The sequence below is a fragment of the Cydia strobilella genome, chromosome 18 (assembly GCF_947568885.1).
Source record: "Cydia strobilella chromosome 18, ilCydStro3.1, whole genome shotgun sequence".
Lineage (NCBI taxonomy): Eukaryota > Metazoa > Arthropoda > Insecta > Lepidoptera > Tortricidae > Cydia > Cydia strobilella.
The window spans coordinates 9,212,400-9,235,673 of NC_086058.1; the positions used below are offsets into that span (position 1 = coordinate 9,212,400).

The 23,274-nt window shown below is 37.7% G+C and overlaps 1 protein-coding gene across 1 annotated transcript in view; it reads left to right on the top strand.

Moving 5' to 3' along the window:
- The window catches only part of LOC134749746 (cAMP-dependent protein kinase type II regulatory subunit), a 32,215-nt gene extending 8,941 nt beyond the window's left edge, over nucleotides 1-23,274 (top strand). Inside the window, exons 4-8 of the mRNA XM_063684770.1 lie at nucleotides 3,487-3,699; nucleotides 14,656-14,827; nucleotides 16,917-17,006; nucleotides 18,956-19,934; nucleotides 20,187-23,274. Of these exons, the coding sequence (XP_063540840.1) occupies nucleotides 3,487-3,699; nucleotides 14,656-14,827; nucleotides 16,917-17,006; nucleotides 18,956-19,086 (606 nt within the window). The 3' untranslated portion in view covers nucleotides 19,087-19,934; nucleotides 20,187-23,274. The remainder of the gene's footprint in view (nucleotides 1-3,486; nucleotides 3,700-14,655; nucleotides 14,828-16,916; nucleotides 17,007-18,955; nucleotides 19,935-20,186) is intronic.

Below are 23,274 nucleotides of genomic sequence, written 5' to 3' on the forward strand. Positions count from 1 at the left end.
GATAATATGAACTGTGAGATGGAAGCAAGCACACATCCTAGTCTAGGCAGCCAGATGGATTCACGTCTATATTTCGGTATTTCTTGTAACACACATTTTGTGCACATTGGAGAATCTTTCAAATCACTGGTAAAGAACGACAATGATGTGAAAAAAGACTATTCATTTATTGCTAAAACAAACTAAAATATAAAATTTTACGTTTTCTGGTTAGGATGTGGAATTGTTTCGCTGCTTGGTTGTTCGTAATTACTTCCTTATTCCTGCCCGCTGTGACGTAAAACGTCGATAATTTTAAGCAAACCACCTAAAAGTGTTATCTTAGATACTAAATACTATTTCTCTTACCCGACTACGGAAAGTCGTAAATTCTGTTTGGATTTTTATTATATAAGTATGTATGTTTGTATCCTATGTTCCACCGTAGCCTCGACTCTACGTAGCCGGCATAAATGAATATGTTGTATTTACAGAACGGGTGACAATAAAGAGGATCTGTACGAAATAAAATCCGTATTCGGGGAATAGTTTGTTGTTGTTGAATTATTTTAGTTTTTATAAGATGACCTGTCTAAAAATATTGCTCTCAATATTATATTCGTGCTCTTATTTTAGTCTTTGTAACATAGGCCGGTACCGCCACGTCACATCCGACTGCCAAAGATGTTATCTCTTTAATGGTAGAACAGCCAATTTATTTTTATTGCTCTCTTTGTATGAAACTACTCCGTATCTCGTTATTTATTTCTGCCCCCGCAATGTTATAAATGCTCGTTAGAAATTCTATATGCAAGCTTCGATCCATTCCATTGCATTCACATATCACGCAGTTATCAAACGTCACATGATTATTTGAATACTTTCCATTCTTTACATACACAGTTTAGCCGATGTAGCGTTTTTAGGGTTCCGTACCCATAGGGTAAAAACGGGACCCTATTACTAAGACTTCGCTGTCCGTCTGTCTGTCTGTCACCAGGCTGTATCTCATGAACCGTGATAGTGTGTTGCCGCTAAAACAAAAATACTAAAAAGTACGGAACCCTCGGTGCGCGAGTCCGGTTGGCCGGTATTTTATTCTTTCGTATGAATTATTAACCTTTATAGTGTCAAAGATTTACCCCCTTATTCATAAAACTTTATGGGCCTGATTTAGTTAAGTTATGTTTTATCCCATTCATACAAATACATAAGTCAAAATGACAGATAAAGACAAACGATTCATAGCTAATTCAGGCCAGTAAAGCGTTTATGAATAACGCCATTAAAATCTCCCGAAAGACAATGTACTCATTTAGGTTCGACGTAATATATCAACTAAGAGGAACAACTATTACTCTCTACTCCTTTTACAATTTAGCTATGACGTTATGTAGCTTTAATTTTACTCTTATCTTATGATGAAAATATAAGTGATACATGTTTTGTAAAACGTTCATTTTGCATCTCTTTCTTAATATGGGAAAAATAATGAGAAAGTCGTACAACGCGATTGTTACAGACTTCGAATTGAATAGACGAGCATCACTTGTGTTTGACTCTAAAAGGGTTAATAAGTTAAATATAGGATTGAAACTAATGCACCCGGCCCAAGGCAACCCTCTTTTCTAACATAAGTACTCTCGCTTTTGTTTCGAAGCCCCACTCTCGTTTTGGGTCATTGCGCCAGCCCGGATTGTTAGTTTTTAGTGTTCCGTACCCAAAGGGTAAAAACGGGACCCTATTACTAAGACTCCGCTGTCCGTCTATCTTTCACCAGGCTGTATCTCATGAACTGTGATAGCTAGACAGTTAATTTTTTTACAGATGATGTATTTCTGTTGCGGCGTAATGGTACGGAACCCTTCGTGCGCGAGTACGACGCACTTGGCCGGTTTTTTTTTACCCAATTACGGCAATATGTGCAATAAGAAGGGTTATCATTTTAGCTGACCCTGTATGTAGACATGTAGGTATATTAGTTTCACATGTTCTATCGAGTCAACACTATTGAGTCGATTTTGATAAACAAAGTGTCTTAGTGGCTACTTAATAACAGACTTCCAAAAATAGGTGAGGAGTGAATGGTAGTACATATTATAGTTTTTCATACATTTTACTTGTTGAAATACATCCAAAATCCGAACTTTCATTTGATACATTTACTGCATTAAAATTTCTCTTTCGATTAAACAATTTTTGTCATTTTGAATAATTTTCTAGTTTAGTATATGACCCTGGATGGTTTTACCATCCGACCTCGTTGAAGGAGAAAATGTCGATTACATTTCCCACTCCATGATCTGTCCTCGAGGCGTGAACTATGTCTTGCTTGCTTAAATTACTTCTTTCACAGTCAAATATCCATTAACTATTATAACTTTTTAATATTTTGTGTTCTATATTGTATCGATATACATATGTATGTGTATCGGAAGTCGATAAATGAGAACAGACAGTTCAAAAATGCCACAATAATTCCGATCTCTAAATGAATCATTTCTCACATGACATGCTATTGCTACTATATCATACGTTTATAAAACATAAGCATGATTGCTGTTATGACGCTCTTTATCAGCGGAACTATATTTTACTTTTTTATACCACCCCGTTCCTCCTATCGACAAATCATTAAATCTTTAAGTAGAAACTTGCTTGAATCTTGGAAAAAGTCGAGCAAACTTGTAGTTGCGGCGTGCAGCCTGGGCATTTCTTAAATACTTGATCGAAGCAGATTTGCACTTCGACTTTGCATTCAAACAGATGCAAGTAAAAAAATTGGAGATAGCATACTAGTAGTAGACCTATATTACTAGAATTGAAAACCAAAATGATCTGTAAATGCAGATCGAGTGCATGCATTATAATAGTAGTATTATATTATTATTTTTCCACATATTTGTGTAGGTATAGCTGAAAGGTATAACGAATTTGTTGCTTAGCTGTCTAACTTAAGAGTCGCCAGCAAGCTTGGCGGAATTTTACCTTCCCATACAAACGGAGTTTATATACGGAGGTATATCTAGGTCTGTAATCCGTTTATATAGCTCCAGTTTATAAAACAAACGAAATAGAGCAAAAGCAAGTTTTGTATGAAAAACTTAAATTCGCTGTATTTTTTAACTATGGTATCTAAAGCTACATAAACTAATTACAGACATAGATATAGGTACCTTATCCCATTGTAAGTACAGAGTTTCAGAGCAAACTAGCTACTCGTTTTAAAATGAGAGTGTAGCTACGTTTGTATGGAGAGCCGAGAGTGCCGGGGATCCTTAATGTTTATGTAAACTAAAAAAACAGTTTTACTAGGGAACCAAAGATAAAGTAATTTTTTTCCCTATCCATGTACAAGCACGACTCCCTTGAGCTATGTTTTTACACCCCAGATACTAAAAAGATAGTTCGATTGGCCAACCTGTCAAACCCACCTGTCGTTTTTCTATAAAAACAGGTGGATTACAAAACCAGGCTGTCAAAAAACTAAGCTCCTTGTGTTCACAGGTGGTGCACACGTACGAAGGCTCGGGGTCGTTCGGCGAACTGGCGCTCATGTACAACATGCCGCGCGCGGCGTCCGTCCGCGCGCAGACGCCCGGCGCGCTCTGGGCCATGGACCGCCACACCTTCCGCCGCATCCTACTCAAGAGCGCCTTCAAAAAACGCAAGCTCTACGAGGAGCTGCTCGACAAAGTGCCCATGCTTAAGGCTCTTCAGGTATGTTATCGTACAGGTCTCTAGACCGATCTATTGTACAGCGTGCCGCATAGACTCCCGGCACCCTCTGGCCATGGACCGCCACTTTTTCCGCCGCATCCTGCTCGAGAGCACCTTCAAAAAGCGCTAAGTTAATTCTGATAGCAGCACGTGGGAATGTGTTTAAAACCGAAAGTAACTGGGTTACCGTAATGTATTGTTTTAAAATGCATGAATTCCATTTGCACAACTTTAAAAATTTTGAACGACTGCCAAGACAGTTTACAAAGGTTCAACTTGACATAGGTAATAAAACTTTATCGTTTCTAAAGAAATATACCATAACCTTAGCATTGTTGAATGTTTTAGAAGCCTTATTGCCATGGTATAATAATATACCTCCGCCTGGTACTCTCTTCCGAGACTCGCGAACCACGTGACTGACACAAGCCTACGTCATCATGCTGTTCACAGGTTCACGATGACGTAGGCTTGTGTCAGTCACGTGATTCGCGAGTTTCGGAAGAGAATACCAGGCGGAGTATATTAGTATACCATGCTTATTGCCTTGTTTTTTTTACATATAATCACTAGGTTTTTTTTTAACTAGGGTAAACAGTAATAAAACTCGATATTTACAAAGGTGTGTTCCTATTTAGTTAGCAATATACGAAATGATATGTTCCGCATCTTCATTTTTTTTTTCTTTTATTAAAATAGAGCGCGTAATAAAACCTTCCAATAAAATAAATTGTCATGCATTAAACTAATTCGCAGAAGTATTTAACAACTAATAAACGTCCATATAGAAAATACCGGCCCCGATACAATTACGTACCTATCTATACGGCATAATTGATCGGGCTGCGTTGCGAACGCGCGGCTATCGTGTTTCAAAAGATCGCTTCAGAACAGCTTCTTGCTTTTGCGACAACACTTTAAATTACACCTTAAGTTATTACCGATAAGGTATACTTTAAAAGAAGCTTTGATTAAACTTGAGCTGTTTCTAAAAGAAATGGTTCAAGTGCAACCGCGCCGATTGCCCCAAGGAAATTATATTGTTTTTGTATCATTGACATAATCTACTACGGATAATCGCGAACGTTGCGAGTGTGACGTCGCATGATTGTGCCGTGACATGATAAATGCGACTACAAGAAAAAACGTCAATTTCTTATTCGTCTTGGTGTTTTCCAGTTGATATTCAAAGAATGATTTTTAAGTTAACTCATGTCCTTTCAACTTACCGGGATTAGATAAATAATTTGTGTGGAACTGTGGAGACTAGGGCTCCCGGTATCCGTGTTACACGCCGAAACGTATACCCGTGTTCTTAAGCCCGGCGGTACTAAGAACCCGGTTTACACGGAACCGCCGGGATTCGAAAACGTTTCGAAGGAACGTTCCCAAGAAACGTATCTCAGACACGTATCTCCGTATACACGGGTACTTAAGACCGTTCCGAACGGGTCCAAATAGTCCGAACCAGTTTGAGCCAATGTACAATGGTAACAAGGTCCACTATTATTATGCCGACTTCAGATGAATTCGTTTGTCGTACGATTTTTAAAGTGAAGCTTTTATTCTATCGCCCCAATTTATTAAGTTAAGATTAAAACCGCGATTATAATACCGTAAATCGAATTAATTTCCGATTTTTTTTAGTTAAATGCCTACAATCCGAAAAAAGTTCCACTTGCATCGTGGTTTCATAAAACCGCACAATTTTTTTTTTTAATTGTTTTTAACCGTATTGAGAAAACATAGGTACTGAGCCATCTTCCTATGTTTAATAGTAGGTTACATAATTTTAATTTTAAACTATTTATATCATTTAATAAAACCGATTGCTTCTAAGCTAATTACATAAATTTGATATCGATCATAGATTTTTTTTATAATAATATAATGGTATAGTATTTTCGTTAATAAGAGGTGTGCAGACAGAATACAATATTAATTAAAAATAACAGTTTAATTATTTCGTCGTTATTTTTATCTCGGATCTATTACTGCTTTGAGAAAACAACAAACCTGCCAAAGGCGCAAAAAAGTTATTAGTAGGTACACAAAAGCGGGATTATCGAGTAATCATGCTCAAATGAAAAACAAAATTTTACCCAAGAACCATAAAAACCCATACTACCTTGGATAACTTGCGATAATATTGCTAATTACATTAAGATAGATCTTTAAATTGGTAATCATTCATAATCCACTTTGGTCACTTTCTCACTAGCGTTCAGGTAATAAACTTAAATGCGCACGTTGCCGACCGGTGTTCCATCCATCCATTGTTTTCCAATATCCTTTTGTTTGTCATCGTCGAAAACATGTAGGTTCCCAAACTACTATCACAAGTGTCACCGCCAATTATAAGCTTTATGTCGTTGTAATAAGGTCAAAACATCTGCACAAGAAAATGTTTTCCATTGTTTTGTAGCTGCACCGCACTAAAAAGCGTTTTACTGTGGTAAGAGGTACCTAAAGCAAAAACAATTAGAATTTATTGAGAAGGTGCAATTTCATCAAGTTGATTTAAAGTGTTTATTAATAACTAGTGACCCGCCCCGGCTTCGCATGGAGAGTCAAGCATAATAAAATACATTCTGTAACAAGTATTCACTTCGGAAGCCTAATAATACTAAGAGTTCACTGTCCATTTGTCTGTCACCACTCACTAGGCTGTATCTCATGAACCGTGATAGCTAGACAGTTAAAATTTTTACAGATGTATTTCTCATGAAATAAAACTATGAAAACGGATATGAACGGACGAACGGATATATATATACGCGATAAAAAAGAGCTGTAGGGTTGGAGCCGGCATAGTTTTTATCGCGTATATATATATATCTTTACTTGAAAAATAATTATAGTGTATAACTAGCCTTATGAACCGATTTTGCATGTACAACTAGCCTTAAAGTTTGTAGTCTATGATTGTTCATTATTTTAGTATGTGGGTATTTTTGCACTTTGTAATTTTTCCTCAGTCACCCGTTGACCACGAACGCTGTAAAGAGTTCGAAACGTCGGGATGTATTATAAATGCAATATACGCGATATAATCCGTTTTCATAGTTTTATTTCATGAGTAACTATCGCGGTAACCGAAGACAATATTATAGATGTATTTCTGTTGTCGCCATAACAACAAACATTTAAAATTAACTTTGTACGGAACCTTCGGTGGGCGAGTCCGACTCGCACTTGTCCGGTTTTTTTGAAGTTAATAATGGGTTAATTATTCTTAAAATATAGACAGACAGCCATCGCGCACTTTTTTGTAGACCAATGAAAGAGAGACAAGTCCACCATACATTGAGATCAAATAGATTGGGCAGCGTTTTCGATTAAGCCAGCGTGATTTTTTCTAACTTCATTAGCAAACATCGTCATATTTCTACCAATTAAAACAAAACCTTAACAAAATATACACATAAACATTCCCAAAGAAAAACTTCTTTCATAGGTGAGGTCTGGTTATCGCGAACATACAGACAGACATACGGACGCGGCGGGGGACTTTGTTTTATAAGGTGTACCTACATTATATGACAAGAAATACAATTTCATATCATGTTCTTAAATTAAACTAAGAATAAAGAAGCCAGTTAAATTTGTTTTTTTTTTATAAATATTTAATGCCAATTTCGAACATTAGTTTGACTTCCTGCCTAGATCTATATACTGAACTCGATGGTTCTAATATTTTTTTTAAATAAGTACTAGCAGGTTTTTTTATTATATTGCTAACCCGCAACGTAAAAAAGTAGCTATTTAAAGTGCTATATAAAATACTATACTTTGATAAGAAGCGTGAATACTCGTAATACCTATTGCAAGCAAAAACTACCTGCCCAAGAAAGGGGTTTCTAAACCGTTTATTGAATTTCGTCTCTATGACCCACGGAATAAGGTTAAATATGACAGAAACTCGTCATGAATCTTTTGTCTATTCATTTGTAGCTGGCGTTCGTTCCTTCGCTACTATCGTCAAGGACGTGTCCGGGGCCACGGATAAATAAGATACGTTTCTTCGAATACCCGTTTATCCGTGTACACGGGTCTTAACTACACGTTTCTTAATTAAACGTGCGGAACGGGCCAGAAAACCGTTTACGTATTATTCGGAAACGGGTATTCGAAACGTGTAAACGAAACACGGATTCGACTGCGAGCCCTAGTGGAGACTAGCTTTTGTGGAAGCGACTGCCTTTGTTACCTTCTAACTCATATCCTTCTCCTTCCAATTTATTGTTCCAATGAGGCAGCAAACATATCTAAGAACCATCTCGACAAATATGATTTTTGATTAAATAAACCGCACTCAAATTCGTTTGGGAGATACGATGCCACAGACAAATACACTAAGATAAAATTATTGTCACCAAATTCTAACAAAGGCCACATATATATTTTTAACTTTCTGCGAAAACGTTCTATTTTACTCAAGGGAATGTAATGTCATATTATTAATGGCGCCGTAAATCTAGGACTTTAGATGTACGCGCTTAATGGCTGAATTTACTCCGTAATAGCTATAGAAGATCTAGCAGATGTGAAATAGGATAAACAAGGGTGATATTCGTCGCGTTCTCATTTTGCTGAGGAAAATATAAATAAGACTTGAAATAGAATAATAAAATAAGATATTTATGATAATATCATCGTATGATTTGATGCATAAGTTTATTGTTGTTATTGACAATATGCGGTTTATAAGCTGTAGAGTAAATTGGCAATCCGTGAGTTGGCCGATTGAATAGCCATAAGAGCGTGTCATGTATTTTGTGTGCTTCATTGTTCAAGATATTATTACAGGCTACTATAATATACCTAACCGGCACCAGCTGAAATGTGTCTGGGAACCAAGGTTCCAGTTTCAGTTTTAATCATTTACGACGTATGTATTTGTAAATATCACTTGAGGTCAGTAGATTTTTACAGAAATTGTAAAATTGTAACATTACAAGGAGTATGAATTAATATGTTCTAAAACTAACTCGAATGTCTTCGCTTAGGTTTAACTATGACTTAAATGACGCATTTCCAAGACAAAATATTTAATAAATAGAAAAAAAAAGTAAGACAAAACTGAAAAGAACACTGTTATAGTTAGGTGGTTTTACGAGACCCTTTGGACTATAGTTAGATGGTTTTACGGGACCCTTTGGACTATAGTTAGGTGGTTTTACGGGACCGTAAAAGAAGCTATTACAACGCTCGATTTCAACCAGCTGGTTACTTTGAATAGAAATTAGGGCACGAACGCATAAAGAATACATAAACTTAAAAGTAAGCAAACATAGCTTCGCCCCTCGTACAACTTGCAGCATGGCCGGGATATTTGTATTATTTATATTGTGACCGCATTTATTAATTATTTACAAGGCGATGACCCGAGTACGCACGCCACTTGTCATTTTACAGGCTTTTATGTAAATTCACTTGTTCGTGTGGGTCATGTCATGTGGTTAGGTAAAAATGTCAAACAAAATATCTTTCATAATAAATGATAAACGCAATCTTACGGTACCATTGAGCTGGTCTAATGAGACTGAAGGTGGTAGGTACAGGTGGTACTTACAGTTTATTTGTCATGTCAACTAACATTATATTTAAAAACGTGACTTAATTGAGTTAGCGTTTACACGTTACAATCGTATAGCACAATCGGATTGGGGATTAGGACTAACCTCGAAATCTCTGGAACAGTCCTGAAAGACCTGAAATTTGGTTTGTATGCTTAATAAAAGGTCTCTTTTTCAAGGCGCGCTGTACGAATCGTCGACGATCCCAAACTCACAAGCGGTATCGAACCTTTAAGTCTAAGGAGAGACTTCGCCTCCTTGTGTGTGTTCTACCGCTTGTACAATGGGCTGTGCTCTGAAGAATTGTTTGACATGATGCCAACGGCCGCTTTCTATCACCGCACCGCTCGCCATCGGCAGGGTGTTCATCCTCACACCCTAGCACCTAAATGGTCGCGTACTGTGCGGTTTAAGAGGAATTTCCTCCCGCGTACGCTTCGGCTGTGGAATGAGCTCCCTGCCGAGGTTTTCCCGAGGGGCTACAGTATGGGGTTCTTCAAAAAAGGAGTGTACAGGTTTTTAAAGGGTCGGCAACGCGCGTGTAATATCTCTGGTGTTGCAGGCGTTCATAGGCTACGGTAACTGCTTACCATCAGGCGGGCCGTATGCTTGATTGCCACCGACGTGGTATAAAAAAAAAAAAAAAAAAAAAAAAAAAAAAAAAAAAAAAAAAAAAAAAAAAAGGTTGATACTTTGACATCTGTGGGGGCCTTGAGGAACCGCCACCATCTTGGAGAAATTTGCATTTTACTCGGAATCTAAGTTCTCTATGGAAATATGATGTAAAGCAACATTAAAGCCGGTTAAATTCTACACAAAAAAGTCTTCGACACCTTTGCGGGTAAAATACATGTTCTTAGAGAAATTACTTGCTGAATCCAGATTTAGCGCTTATACTTTTCCGGGGGACACTTTCTTAATAGGAAACTTGGAGGAATATGAATTCCACTTTTGTACATTTGAACATGATCTACCCCAATATCAACATTTTACCCGACTGCGTCTTAACCAGAAAGTAGGGTAATGGGTTTAAGTACTGATAATGCAGTACACCCTGTAGCCTAGGATAGTGGACGGATTTTTTCAAACGACGTATTGGTAGATTGCGCTTGCCCTTCACAACATGTTTACACTTGTTTCATTAAATAAAAATCAATACAGCCGCCTTGAGACGACACCGAATATGAAATCATACTTTTTCTTATAGCGCCTAAACAATTGAGCGGATTTCAATCAAATATACTACAGTAGGTCAGTATTTGGTACAAGAGTGCAATGCAATACAAATTTACTAAAATTAATGGAGAAGATATATTTAGGGCTAAATAACGTGACGGCAAAAACAGATTTCAACCGTTACTCAAACTTCAGCCATAAATGTAAAGGAGATTAGTTAAACCGGGGCACGAGCTTCGCGCGAGACTGGACTACAAAAAAACCATTCATGTATGAAGATTTCCTCCGAGGGGTGGTTACCCTACTCCAACTATTAACTTTAGGCTAAGTTCACACGGCACGTTTATTATGGTATATTATTTATACCTATCATTGTTTATTAGGTTTAAACATTGTTCTTTTACTAATACACGTAGAGAGCTAAATAAGTTTATCGAATATTGTAAAAGTTATGCTATAAATACAAGACCGTTTAATAAAACTATGAAAACGGATTATATCGCGTATATTGAATTTTTAATACATCCCGACGTTTCGAACCCTTTACAGCGTTCGTGGTCAACGGGTGTTCCCTATAAATCTTTTTTTTTTATCTTTACAGCGTTTGAAACAAATATTTCTATAGTCGCGTTGTTTGGTTACGTTTATGATGTACTTACCTACCTACCTCTAAATTGACCACACTCGAAAAACTTCACTTTGCCGTGTGAAGCCAGCTTTAGCGAAGAAATGCTAATGGGCGTTTGTAACAAGGTTTACTTTAATCGCTACGTGTGGTTATGTTTATGAGGTATCTTTAAATTACACTCAACAAACTGTTCCCTCCCTACGACGCGCGACGGATAGAAAAGGCACTGCCGGTGCCGTGTGTAGCCACTAGCCGCCTTATCAAGTTATCGAACTATTATAACACTGAACGGGAATAGGCGTTTGTAGCAAGGTTTACTCTATTATAGTCCTAGCTACGTGTGGTTGGTTATGTTTATGAGGTATCTTTTAAACTGACTTTGACCCAAATCTACAATTAGCTAATTTGCATGCATATACATAGTTTAGACTTTACACGTTTTTACTGCTTTTTACTAAGTAAGGATGTTTCGTATAGTATAGAATAAAATTGTTTCGCAGCGATCATGATATAATTTTTGCGAATTATACTTAAAAAAATCAATATCAATCAAGTTTTTGTGTAACAATAAAAGTACACATAAAAATTGCGTTATCATGCAAACTTCATAGTAACAAATGGTTTTATTAACAATAATACCTACCTGTTGATTGGTTAGTACACTACTCTATTCTACTAATTCGAATTCTTGTCCCAAATAGATGTCCATCACGGATGGAAAACCCATAACAATGTAATGTGATAGTACATTACGAAAGCGCGGATTAAATATGTCATAAGGCACTCTATAAAAGTGTGTATTCATTAATCATTGATATAACATTACAAAAGACATTTCGGGTTGACCGATGTTTATCACGTCACTCCGTTATCACTTGATTCTGATTTACACTGAGATTATTTCATTGATAAGAATAACTGTTACCACGTTTTTAATGTAACCGAACTGCTTGATGTTTTTATGACCTGATTTAAGAGGCCGTAGTCGATTTTGGAGCAAAAATTTTAAATTGATAGATTTAGTCGTTGAAATTATACACGTTTTGTTACGTAATATATAAATAACAAGTATTGGTTTCTATTAGCACGTTTTCTCATCTTGCCTTTTAATAATGAGGTCGCGCGCGTGCGTCACCAGTAATATATGAAGAGAAGGGGCAGTTTTTAAAAATTCATCAAAAAATTATGGTGGTATATTATACAAATTGATATATAAGAATAGTTTCAGCAAATGTTGTAGATTGTTTAAGTATCAAAATTACCTTGAAACTAAGTCGGTTTTGCAGAGAAATTGTCACTTGTTTTGAAGTAATTTCTGGAGAAAATTGAATTCGTTTAACTTTCATTTCCTCGAACTCTAAGTCATATAACAAAAATGTAATCTGATAAAGGTCAAGTACAGAATATGCATAATACAAATTTACCATTTTTAGCAGTCCAAACTTTACGAAATTTATAAATAAGAGCGACAAAATCAGTGCTTTAAGCGCGTTTGCCTAAACGTCCTTCAGAAAAAAAATCATTACTAATTTAGTGAGTCCGTTTTCAAAAAATTGATCTGATAAAAGGCAAGATAAGAATTATCATAATGGAGCATACTCGACCACTAGACCTAGTACAAGAGCGGCGCGAGAGTATCTCGCCCGCGAGATAGACTATCAGTCTCTTTCTTACTGTTTTAAATAGAGAGGGACGGGTAGTCTATTTCGCAAGCGAGATACTGTCGCGCCGCTCTTGTACTAAGCCTAAAGCAGGGCACTCTAAACGAGAGTTCGCAGAGTAATTGTAATGTAATCGCAAATTAACAAGATCGCTTCAAATGACCCAACACAAGCGAAAGTTTCAGATCTGCCGCCACCTTAAACACTTTGTAATCTGGTCACGAATCGTGTTCAAATTGCATTGGCTGTAGGTACGATCGTGGTTAAAATGTGCGGCGAATGTGTTAACACTTTCGCGGCGTAGTGTTTTGTTTCCTTTGGCCTATGACACATGCCGTCATTTACCGTCCGCGAACGTGTTTTACTTCGATAGAGATGTCAACTGTTAAATTTCAAAACAGACGTAAATATTTGATCTCGTTATTGTGGGTCTCATGCATGAGCCCACATTTTAGTAGGTATAGTGCCATACCCATACATATAAAAATATATTTTTGTGATAACTAATTCTTATATAGATTTTTTTATATGGTAAATGCAACTACTGGATCTTTTGTTGTTTCGCAGAAATTATCTTAAGTGACCAACTCTATGTCAAATATTAGTATTTTTTTTTCTTCTGATGTGTTTGTAAATTAATATTGTGTGTAATTGCAGCTGCACAAATAAATCATTTATCTATCTATCTATCTAATTATGTTATGTCCCAATTACCTTTGAATTACTAGATAAATATTTATGAGAAACCTATTTCGCCTGCTCGAAATGGAACCCCGATTCGTAATAGGCACCGACAGTATAGAAGTAGGTCACCGGCCGCTGGCGACTGGTGGGGACTGGGGAGGACCGGGCACAGTGGCACAGCGAAAATATTCAATATTTATGAAAGCGGTGATCAACACCTCCTTACGGCGGTTTACTTACAGTCGTACATTATTTATATAAGACAATACAGTCGCACGTGTAGCGATTAGTAACAAAGGTTCGATTCGTCTTCGGTTCGACTTGTCTGTTGTTTGTATTTTTTTATAGTTTTTTTTTGTGTAATTCGACATTTAGAGACTGGATACATCTCTAACAAAGTATCTAATATTTCATTGATTCCATATTTGTAATTGTTTTTTGTAATTTTTGGTTTTTTTTATTACTTGCTGTGGCCTATTTGCTGAATAAATGTTTGATGTATTTGTTCCGTTTGGTTTAATGATGTAATTAAATTAAATAAGCCTTTATTCCATATAAGAGATATTTAGTTTACGAGATATATGTTAAACGTATAGAATGTCTCTTAGTGTGGTGTACCTGTCGGCATAGGCCTCTTCCAACTCTTTCCAGTGCTGTATAAATGAACCATGCTCTTCAAGCGTAAATTGCAATCACAAGTTATACAGGAACATTCTTCAATAAAATAAAATAAAAACAATGCAATCAATGGCAATTTTCTGTTCGTTATAGGCACAACTTTTTGAGGTCAGACCCTTGCGGACGATCCTTTAAATAGACCCTCAATGTATGGGAGGCGGCGTTTAGCTCGCTTGTAAGGATCGAGGCAAAAAAATTCTGAACTGGTTCACCGCGAATATCCCCGATAGTGCCTACTAACAGAAAAATCTTAAAGCGCATTTGATAAAAATAAAAAAGGCGCGCTGAATGTGATCTTGAAAAAGTATACGAGACTAAACGTGATTTATTTTCTAAGTTTTAAAAGCAAAAAAATCATTCGAAAATAAGGCATTATGTCACTAAGATTGCAATTTTCTAACGTAAATAAAAATTAATGGACGAGAACACACTTTGACCGTATACGCCCCTGCGGTAACCCTATTAACTTATATAGGTAGTTAATACGTAAGGATGTCGCTTTTTCTGCAGCTAAGTGTACATGTAGTATAATTGTAATTTGTTTCCACAGCCGTACGAGCGCGCCAACCTGGCGGACGCGCTGCTCCCGCGCACACTGATCGACGGCGAGATGATCATCCGGCAGGGCGACACCGCCGACGGCATGTACTTCGTGGAGGACGGCTCCGTCAGCATCCGCCTCGCGCGCGACGACGGCAACGAGCACGAGATCAAGCGCCTCGGTCAGTCCTCACTCTCCTACTAGTTACTCGTGGCCTACTACCACCGTGGCCTTCTGTCCTGCCGACGGCATGTATTTCCTGGAGAACTTTCTATGCAAATTCGACAAATGTCACTAAGCTTATTATTAAGTAGTATTTCTTAGTTTTCCATTATTTCAAACCTTAGTTAACATTGGCATCCAGCTTGCATGATTTTCTTTGACTATGCTCGGTAAAGCAAGAAGTTGAAAATACTTTCCCTTCCTTCATTAAAGCGGCAAATATCAATAGCAAAACATTATAAAATAAAACTTCCATCATTGCACTCGATAAAATATTATAATAATAGGTAGTAGGTATGGCAAATCCTTATTACAACAATAATAATAAAAGGCTGTTGACCTCGTGTAATATAACTTTATAACCTACATTTGTCACCTATTGAAGTCGTCGTGATATGTATTGATAACCACTAGGTACACTCTGTTACCTATTTAAGCATAGAGAAATAAGTTAGTCTTCATAATTATAGGGAAAACCGCTAGCTCCGAAAAAAGTAATCATAAATAGCTTGACTGATTTTTTACTTTGCATGTAATTAGAGCGAGTGATCCGGGCCGTAAAGGACCAATAACCGCTTGTTATGCGGCCAGGAAATTCCATTAGTCACAGGAATACGTTAAAATTTCTACACGCGGCAATAATAAAATAAAGCTTCAAAGCACTTTGTTATCTTTTACCCTCCCTGTCGGTACACCAAACTGCGTTTATGGACGTGTATTTTTGTACAATGAGTAAAATTTGTTAACTGAAATGAGCGATCGCGCTCTAATTTGTTAATCTCGTTTGTTGATCTCGGTTTCTTTAAAGCAAGAGTGAATAGGCTGTTACTGAACCGGTGAGCTCCATCTTAGGTCCCGTCTTCACTTTCCCTCAGGTGTGACTAGGGCCAATCGCCGATCAGTTTATAATAATAATAATAAAAACACGAATAGTCTTATAGGGCATTTTCATTTTAACTTGTACTTTTTAAAGTAGTAAGTGCGCGACTTAAGTCGTGTTTCAGTAACGTCCAACCGTCACATTCCTGATAAAATTTATTGGAATTGACATTGACCGTCAGTTGCACGATTGCTTGCCGGCCGTTAATGGTACACAGTTAAGAGAAAATGCCCTATTTACTCTCGGACAATTACGAGCGATCTAACGGCTCAATCGCCTCAAATGCTTATTTTATTACAAACATCCCTCTTAGGTTTTTACACTAGCCAAACCAGGAACTGTGTGTCTTTAGTAGTTTATGCAACTGGTACATAATGAGAGGCCTTAAAACAAGTGTGGTTTTATGAAACGAACGTCAGCGAGTTTCATAATAGAATCACACGAGTGTTTTAAGGCCTAATTATGTACAGTTGCATACACTACTTTATCTACACACATATCATAAGTACTCTAAGATGGGTTCAGAAGTCGTAGGAAAATGACCTGCATTGCTATTAGTGCTACCTGTAAAATATCTATAGACTAGATATTAAAATAATGCATTTAAAAATAAATTTGAACAAATACAGAAACAAACTACTTACTCATATTTTCAACTAAAATGTAAATTACAAACAACTTAATTTTCACAATTCTACTTTCGTAACAGCAAAAACCCAACAAACACATGACAACAGTATTGGCGGACAAACGAATGAAGTCCCTATTCTCATGTCACTCGAGATCAAATGTCGTGCGAGTTATATTAAAAAAACATACTGAATTGACGTTACGTATCGATAACTGTTTTAATATCTGGATACTAGAATAGAGATCCACTTGAGTTCCAGCAGCTGTTGCAAATTTAAACTTATATATAACCTTACAAAAATCTATAATGTAATATCATTAAAGTACAGATTTTACCTACTACCACAGATAAGAAAGTTCTCATAGTAAAATTAGTTGTAATAATGCTGGTCATTTCCTACGATTTCTGAACGCATTTTAGAGCACTAACGATATGAGCGTTGATAAAATATTAAGTAGTCATGCGCAGCCTTATCTCCCGATTTTTTTCATATTGTTTGTATACAGTGTTTTCATGAGAGCATGTGTTGGTGTGCAGGCAAGGGCGGTTACTTCGGCGAGCTGGCGCTAGTGACCCACAAGCCGCGCGCCGCCTCCGCGTACGCCGTCGGGCCCGTCAAGCTTGCATGTGAGTATTCCTATAGCTCGAGGAAATTGCCGACTAAAATCTCAAACCTCGTAACTTCATTTCAAGGACATTAGTGATTTGCTGCATTGGCCAACAATACCACCCAATAATAACAAATCTCTTCCATCCCTTTCAAAGGCGATAACAATATCGCGACTTTAGGCGACGCATTGGATAAATGATGAATGAATGGAACCCCACAGAGATAGAAATAGTAGGGATATCAGCATTAGAAATCAATAAGGGCTCTGACACTGTTTTAAACAGGCAAAATTTCTTCAGTGTTTCTATGAGAAAATCGCTGGACCAATGCACCAGTGAGAAAAGGCCCTAACCTAATTGTGATCTTCACCGTATATTATGTTGTCCCGCTCGCGCACCGGAGCGGAGTGCGGAGCCGCATTTGTGAAGACCGCCTATCTAAGTCAATGACTTAATCGACGTCAATGCGAATTATTTATCCCTAAGCGCAACGATTATACCTGTCCGCTGCCGCAAAGGGATGTTGAACTCCAGTTTGACAGCTGTCAATTACCTTCATTTGGCCGTTGTCCGAGATGATTGCCGGGGGCGGACGCGCTGCGACCGAGTAATTGGCCGGCAAATGACGACGCCGTGTCTGAATGAAATACGGCTTACCTTGCGAGCTGTTTACCGACGAATTATAGTACACTCCGAGGAGCTAATTCTGTCGGTAAAGAGACTAAAATAGATCGCGACTTATCTAAGTACGGTCAGTTACATAAATCGTCATCGCATAGGGCATGGGCGAAAGAAATCCACTGGACATAAACGTCTGTCAAGGATGTCCACAATGACCTGTCGTACACTGCCTTTATCCAATGCTTGCCTGTGATTTTCATTGGTCCAACTTGTTGGGGACCTTCTTTCTCTATTTGGCGATCGTCTCTTAAGAACCTTTTCGCCCCAGCAGCCACGATCTACGAGTGATTCGCGTGTTTTCCCCAAATTTTTAATTTTCTGTAAAGACTGAACTCCGAGCATAGCTCGTTCGTAACGTTAATTTTCATATGTACTAAATAAAGTGCTTATGTATTTATGTTAAACCGAAATGTTACTGAGTATCTACTGTTAGTGAGTTTAGGGATATTTTTAAAAATATCCTTAAACTCACACTACACACTAGAGTGTACTTAGTCTAAGAATGGAATGTGAAGTATGCGTGTAATGAGCGATAGCGCCGCCCAACGCGCTTGTGCCAACCGTCCCAACCGATTTGATTTAATGCTATAAAATACTCCTACGTCATTGCCGCATATTATGTTTGATCTTTGATTGACTACTGTTTTAGAAACAGTTGTCATGCTTCAACATCGGTCGAATGTTACGACCGCTCCGATAGGGTCGAAATAGCTAGAATTTATTATAAATGATCATAGTAAAGTCAAAATATTCTTTATTCAAATATGCCTAGCAAATTAGTTTTTTTTTTCTTGTTTAATTTAACATTTATATTTATGTAATTGTTTTTTGTAATTTTGGATTAATTTTATTGTTTGTTAAAATTGACATGTAAAAGTGCCCCTGTGGCCTATTTGCTGAATAAATGTTTGATGTTTGAAATTGTCAAGTTTTACAAATATTACCTTAATCTAATTATCAGAGCAGTACGACTTTTTGGGGCGTATCATAAAATCAGCAGGCGCGCAATATAGCGATAAACTCTTCCTAACGCGCGGAGCCAGGAAGACGAATGACGAAGTACGTCTGCTGTATCATGTATCATATTATGTCATGCGCGGTAACTACCATATTCATGTCATTTCAAAGCGCCGCCGAATATAGTGACTATGCGGTGCACGCTTTCGCTTTTTCTGCACTTGGAACATTTCTAAATACTTTTGTCAATGAATATCAGTGGTGTAAAATCAAATAAAATAATAGATTACAATAAATAACTAGTGTGTGTGTGTATGTGTGTGTTCCAGTCCTGGACGTGGAGACGTTCGAGCGGCTGCTGGGCCCGTGCATGGAGATCATGAAGCGCAACATCGACGATTACGAGGAGCAGCTGGTGAAGCTGTTCGGCGACAAGTCCAACCTCACCGACGTGCGATGAACGCGCCAAGCCGCCCCTTCCAAACCGAACACACCGTAATCTTGCATCCCTTACCCTCTACACCTCCCTCGAGATCACGCTGTCCCTGTCCCCCGTCCCTGCTTGACGCAGGCTCAGGTCCGGTACCGAGGCGGGGCTCCTCCTTCCTCCATTGGTCGTTAATGTTTTATATTTATAAGCCTCTTTTCCTTTCCGCGTTCGTTAGGAAGATAGCGTGATCTCGATACTTTTTGGAAAGTCCGTTTTGTGCTCATCGAGCTCGCTTGACGCTTGTGTAATAATCTATATTTTCGCTTAACCGCTACTAATGTTCGTTGGGACGAGGTACAAAATTTGATAGCAAAATGTACATTGATTTGTAAAAAGTCAGTGCCATGTTAATTGAGTTATTCGATAATGTATCGTGGGATAGATTACGAGTTGAATGGAAGGGGAGACGACAAACACGAGCGCTCAACGATATTGCATTGATACAAAAATACGCTTATTTTAGATAGAGAACTGCCTTAGTAGCTATGTAAATTTAAGAAACAGTCACGAGCGCCACGAGCAGGGTGGTCGCTAGAAACACACTGGCGAAGGATACTATCAAGTCAAATGTTCCAGTGAACTGATTAATCAGCAATATTATCGATGTAACTAACTTATAATGACCAAAATTCGTTTTAAGACTTTATTTCAAGTATTGCTCACGTTATGTGCCATAAAATTTATGTGACCGGTATTGGGTTAGTATTAAAAATGTAACTAGATTAACATAGACTTTGTCTGTGTGTTTCGACGACCGCCGACTAGCGAAGAAATCAGACTGTGACGGGGACAAGGCAATAGTGTAATTTGTATCGAGGGTGGGTTTCTATTGTTTCCCATAAGTCATAATGTATTGTTTGTCCACAGTTTCGTTAGTCATAATTTAGTTTTTCTTAGAAACGCGTAACTTTTCAGGATTGCCATAAAACAAACTTGACCTAACCTATCTATAGCTCGACCTTACGAAAATCCTGAAAGTTAACGGTTTCAGAATTATGACTAATGATAATCTCACAATCAATCAATGACTTTCAATAATTATGTATGTCAAGGAAAGGGACCCCATCGAGGGTATATTGGACGGATTGACGTTGGCAATGCAATACTTTTCGGCGCTCGATCGTGTCTTAACTAAAGTTGCGATTTTCTCTACACTGTCGCCGTTTTCTATTAATATTTAAGATATTTTCACTGACACGGGCTTTTCTGGATAGAGTATACCTGTAGGTAAAGTTACTAGTTTAATTTTACTCGTGATTAGATCAAATCTACTCACATACTATATTTATTTATGTTATCTCTGTTAATGTATTCTACTACTTTTGTGTAATGTATGTATATTGAGAACGTATATCGCGTGGTTCGGATATTGAATGCCAAATTAAAGTAGTAACATGTTTGTAATTGTTACTGGAAATGCCAATTTAAAAGTATCACTCGGGCTATTCAATATTGTAAGTGAGAGGTCACTCGACCCGTAGCGATCGGGAAATCGTGGTAATCGTATCAGAACTATATTTTATTTTACAAAGATGAACATATATTATTTGTAAAATGATTGTTTAGGGAGAGAATTATTTTTGTGTTCACTTTTGGTGTTGAGGTTTTTTGTAGTAGTGAGTTCCTATTGTTTTGTTTTGCTCATTAACATTTTACGTGAAAGATCTGAGGTATGCCAACTGGACGGAGGCTCGGTTGCTAACACCGGAGAAGGCTACTGTCGCCTTGCGAATAAGGATATCTATGTATCAAGACGAACACTGAACATGAGCACGTGTCGTGCTCGGCGCGGTGTGGTCTGAACACGAGCACGTGTCGTGCGCGGCGCAGTGTGGTCTGAACACGAGCACGTGTCGTGCGCGACACGGTGTGGTCTGAACACGAGCACGTGTCGTGCGCGGCACGGTGTGGTCTGAACACGAGCACGTGTCGTGCGCGACGCAGTGTGGTCTGAACACGAGCACGTGTCGTGCGCGGCACGGTGTGGTCTGAACACGAGCACGTGTCGTGCGCGGCGCAGTGTGGTCTGAACACGAGCACGTGTCATGCGCGGCACGGTGTGGTCTGAACACGAGCACGTGTCGTGCGCCGCACGGTGTGGTCGCGGCAGCACAAGTAACCCTCAGGTAAAAGTTTCCAGTATTATAAATTAAAATTAGAAAATGGTACAACCTTATTCTAATCTAAATCCAGCCAAAGTAGTGGAATGCGTAAAGATCATCATGTGTGTAGCACTAAATTTTAATGATTAAGTCTATGTTTACGTAGCTGTTAGTTTCTTCACTTATTATTGTAATTAAATATCGTTAGACTAGGTGAATGAGCATAGACGTTAAATCCTGAGGGGTAAGGACGTGCCGGTTTGATGCCATGTGCTAAATGTACAAATTTATTTCTGCTGCCATAGAAGATTGATTATATTGTTTTATTTAATTGAAGAATTTACTAATGAATTATAATGTTAATAATTTTATTTTGATTGTTAGATTATCATATTAGCTATATAGCTAATATGATATTAATTTTTAACAAGCAGAAACGTCTGCGATCGATGCTATTAAGCTTAGAATAAATTTAAAAGTGAGTTCAAGTCTCACCCAAGGCAGTAATTTTTCCACTTTTAAATTTAATATGATATTGTGAATATTCAGAGCTTTTATAAGAAATTTGTCAATAAGATTATTCAAATTGCGTCTCTGTCCCGTGCTTTTAGCTTTCGTTAACTGGTCTGTCATAATTTGACGTTTGTTTCGATATAGCTTAATACATTCCCATGCTGCTGTTTATAATAGTATGATTATAATGCATATATATTTTATTTAGTTTTTATTGATACAATTTTAATTTATTTGTTAATCAATGAAGAGGGCAAAATTCTCACTTAAAGTGCCTATTTTCATAGAAACATCAATCCGGAAACAACAAGCCTTTCTCACTAACAACTAAATGTTAATCTCGTGTTTTCACTTCTTAAACTGCCTTTTTCTATGTGAAATGTGTTGTGAGATATGTGTATTTAGTGCCATCAGATATAACTACTGACCAATTCTTTTAATAAGTACAATAATCCAATTTGTACCCTTGTTTTCATACTGAGATCTTCATCGATAGACATGACAAATTATACATGGTTACATTAACACCTTGCATAAATAAAATACCTTTTATATGACAGTTTGATTGTACGTAGTGTTCCAGAGTATTAAAAGTTTCGGTCTTTAGTAGCTCCAGTGGATCGTGCGCGTGCGCGTGTGTGTGTGACGTCACTGAGTTCCCTTCTGTGGTACATTATGTTATGACGTTTGATATTGTTGGGTACCGTGACCCGTGTATAACGTTGTGTTTGTTACCTTACCTGTACAGGTGGGCGTTGCGTCACGACACGTGTGTGTCCCCGGTGTATCAGTCCCAGTAGCTGTTAATTAATAGTATTGTGCAATAACTAATTACTGTCATTATTCTATGTCGTTTTACATCAATATCATGTGTTAAATTTTATGTCAGTGTGGAATTTATTTATAGATTTTAATAAATCATAGTATACTTAAGATATAAATCTTTCTCTTTATACTGATGTCTAAAACGTGCACTGTTTAGCATCGCGTGAGTGTACCTACTAGGAGAGGCAAAATTAACTACGAGTGTATATTCGGTTTCTTGGAGATTTGAATCCAATATAATCGGCTCTCAGTATATGGATTGGATACTTGCACAAAATATAACTGGACGAATGGAGATGTCTCGATTCTGTTGTCTTCCACGGGACGCACAGAGTACCGCCGCGTCTCCGAGCCGGTCACCGATCTCCGGCATTCTAATGTAAAATTGGAATTAAATACGCTTAACCGTAGCGTAATTTTTATAAATTACTAGTCATTGGTGTCTAATGTAGATTTGTAACCTGACGGCACGTTGAAATTTGGAGCCTATTCCATATGTTCACATTAACTATAAGTGGTCATACCTGTTCCATGAAAAGTAAAGCATATCAGCGCGGCGCTCGCCGCCCCCATGTTTAAATATTATTGCACCACGTACGGTAGCCAGTTGAAAACTAGTACCGCTTTTCCCACGTCATGAGCTTACCCTGTACATTTATAAAAATTATGTATCGTAAAATGTTAGAAAACTGGATTATATTTGTTTGTAGATCTAAAA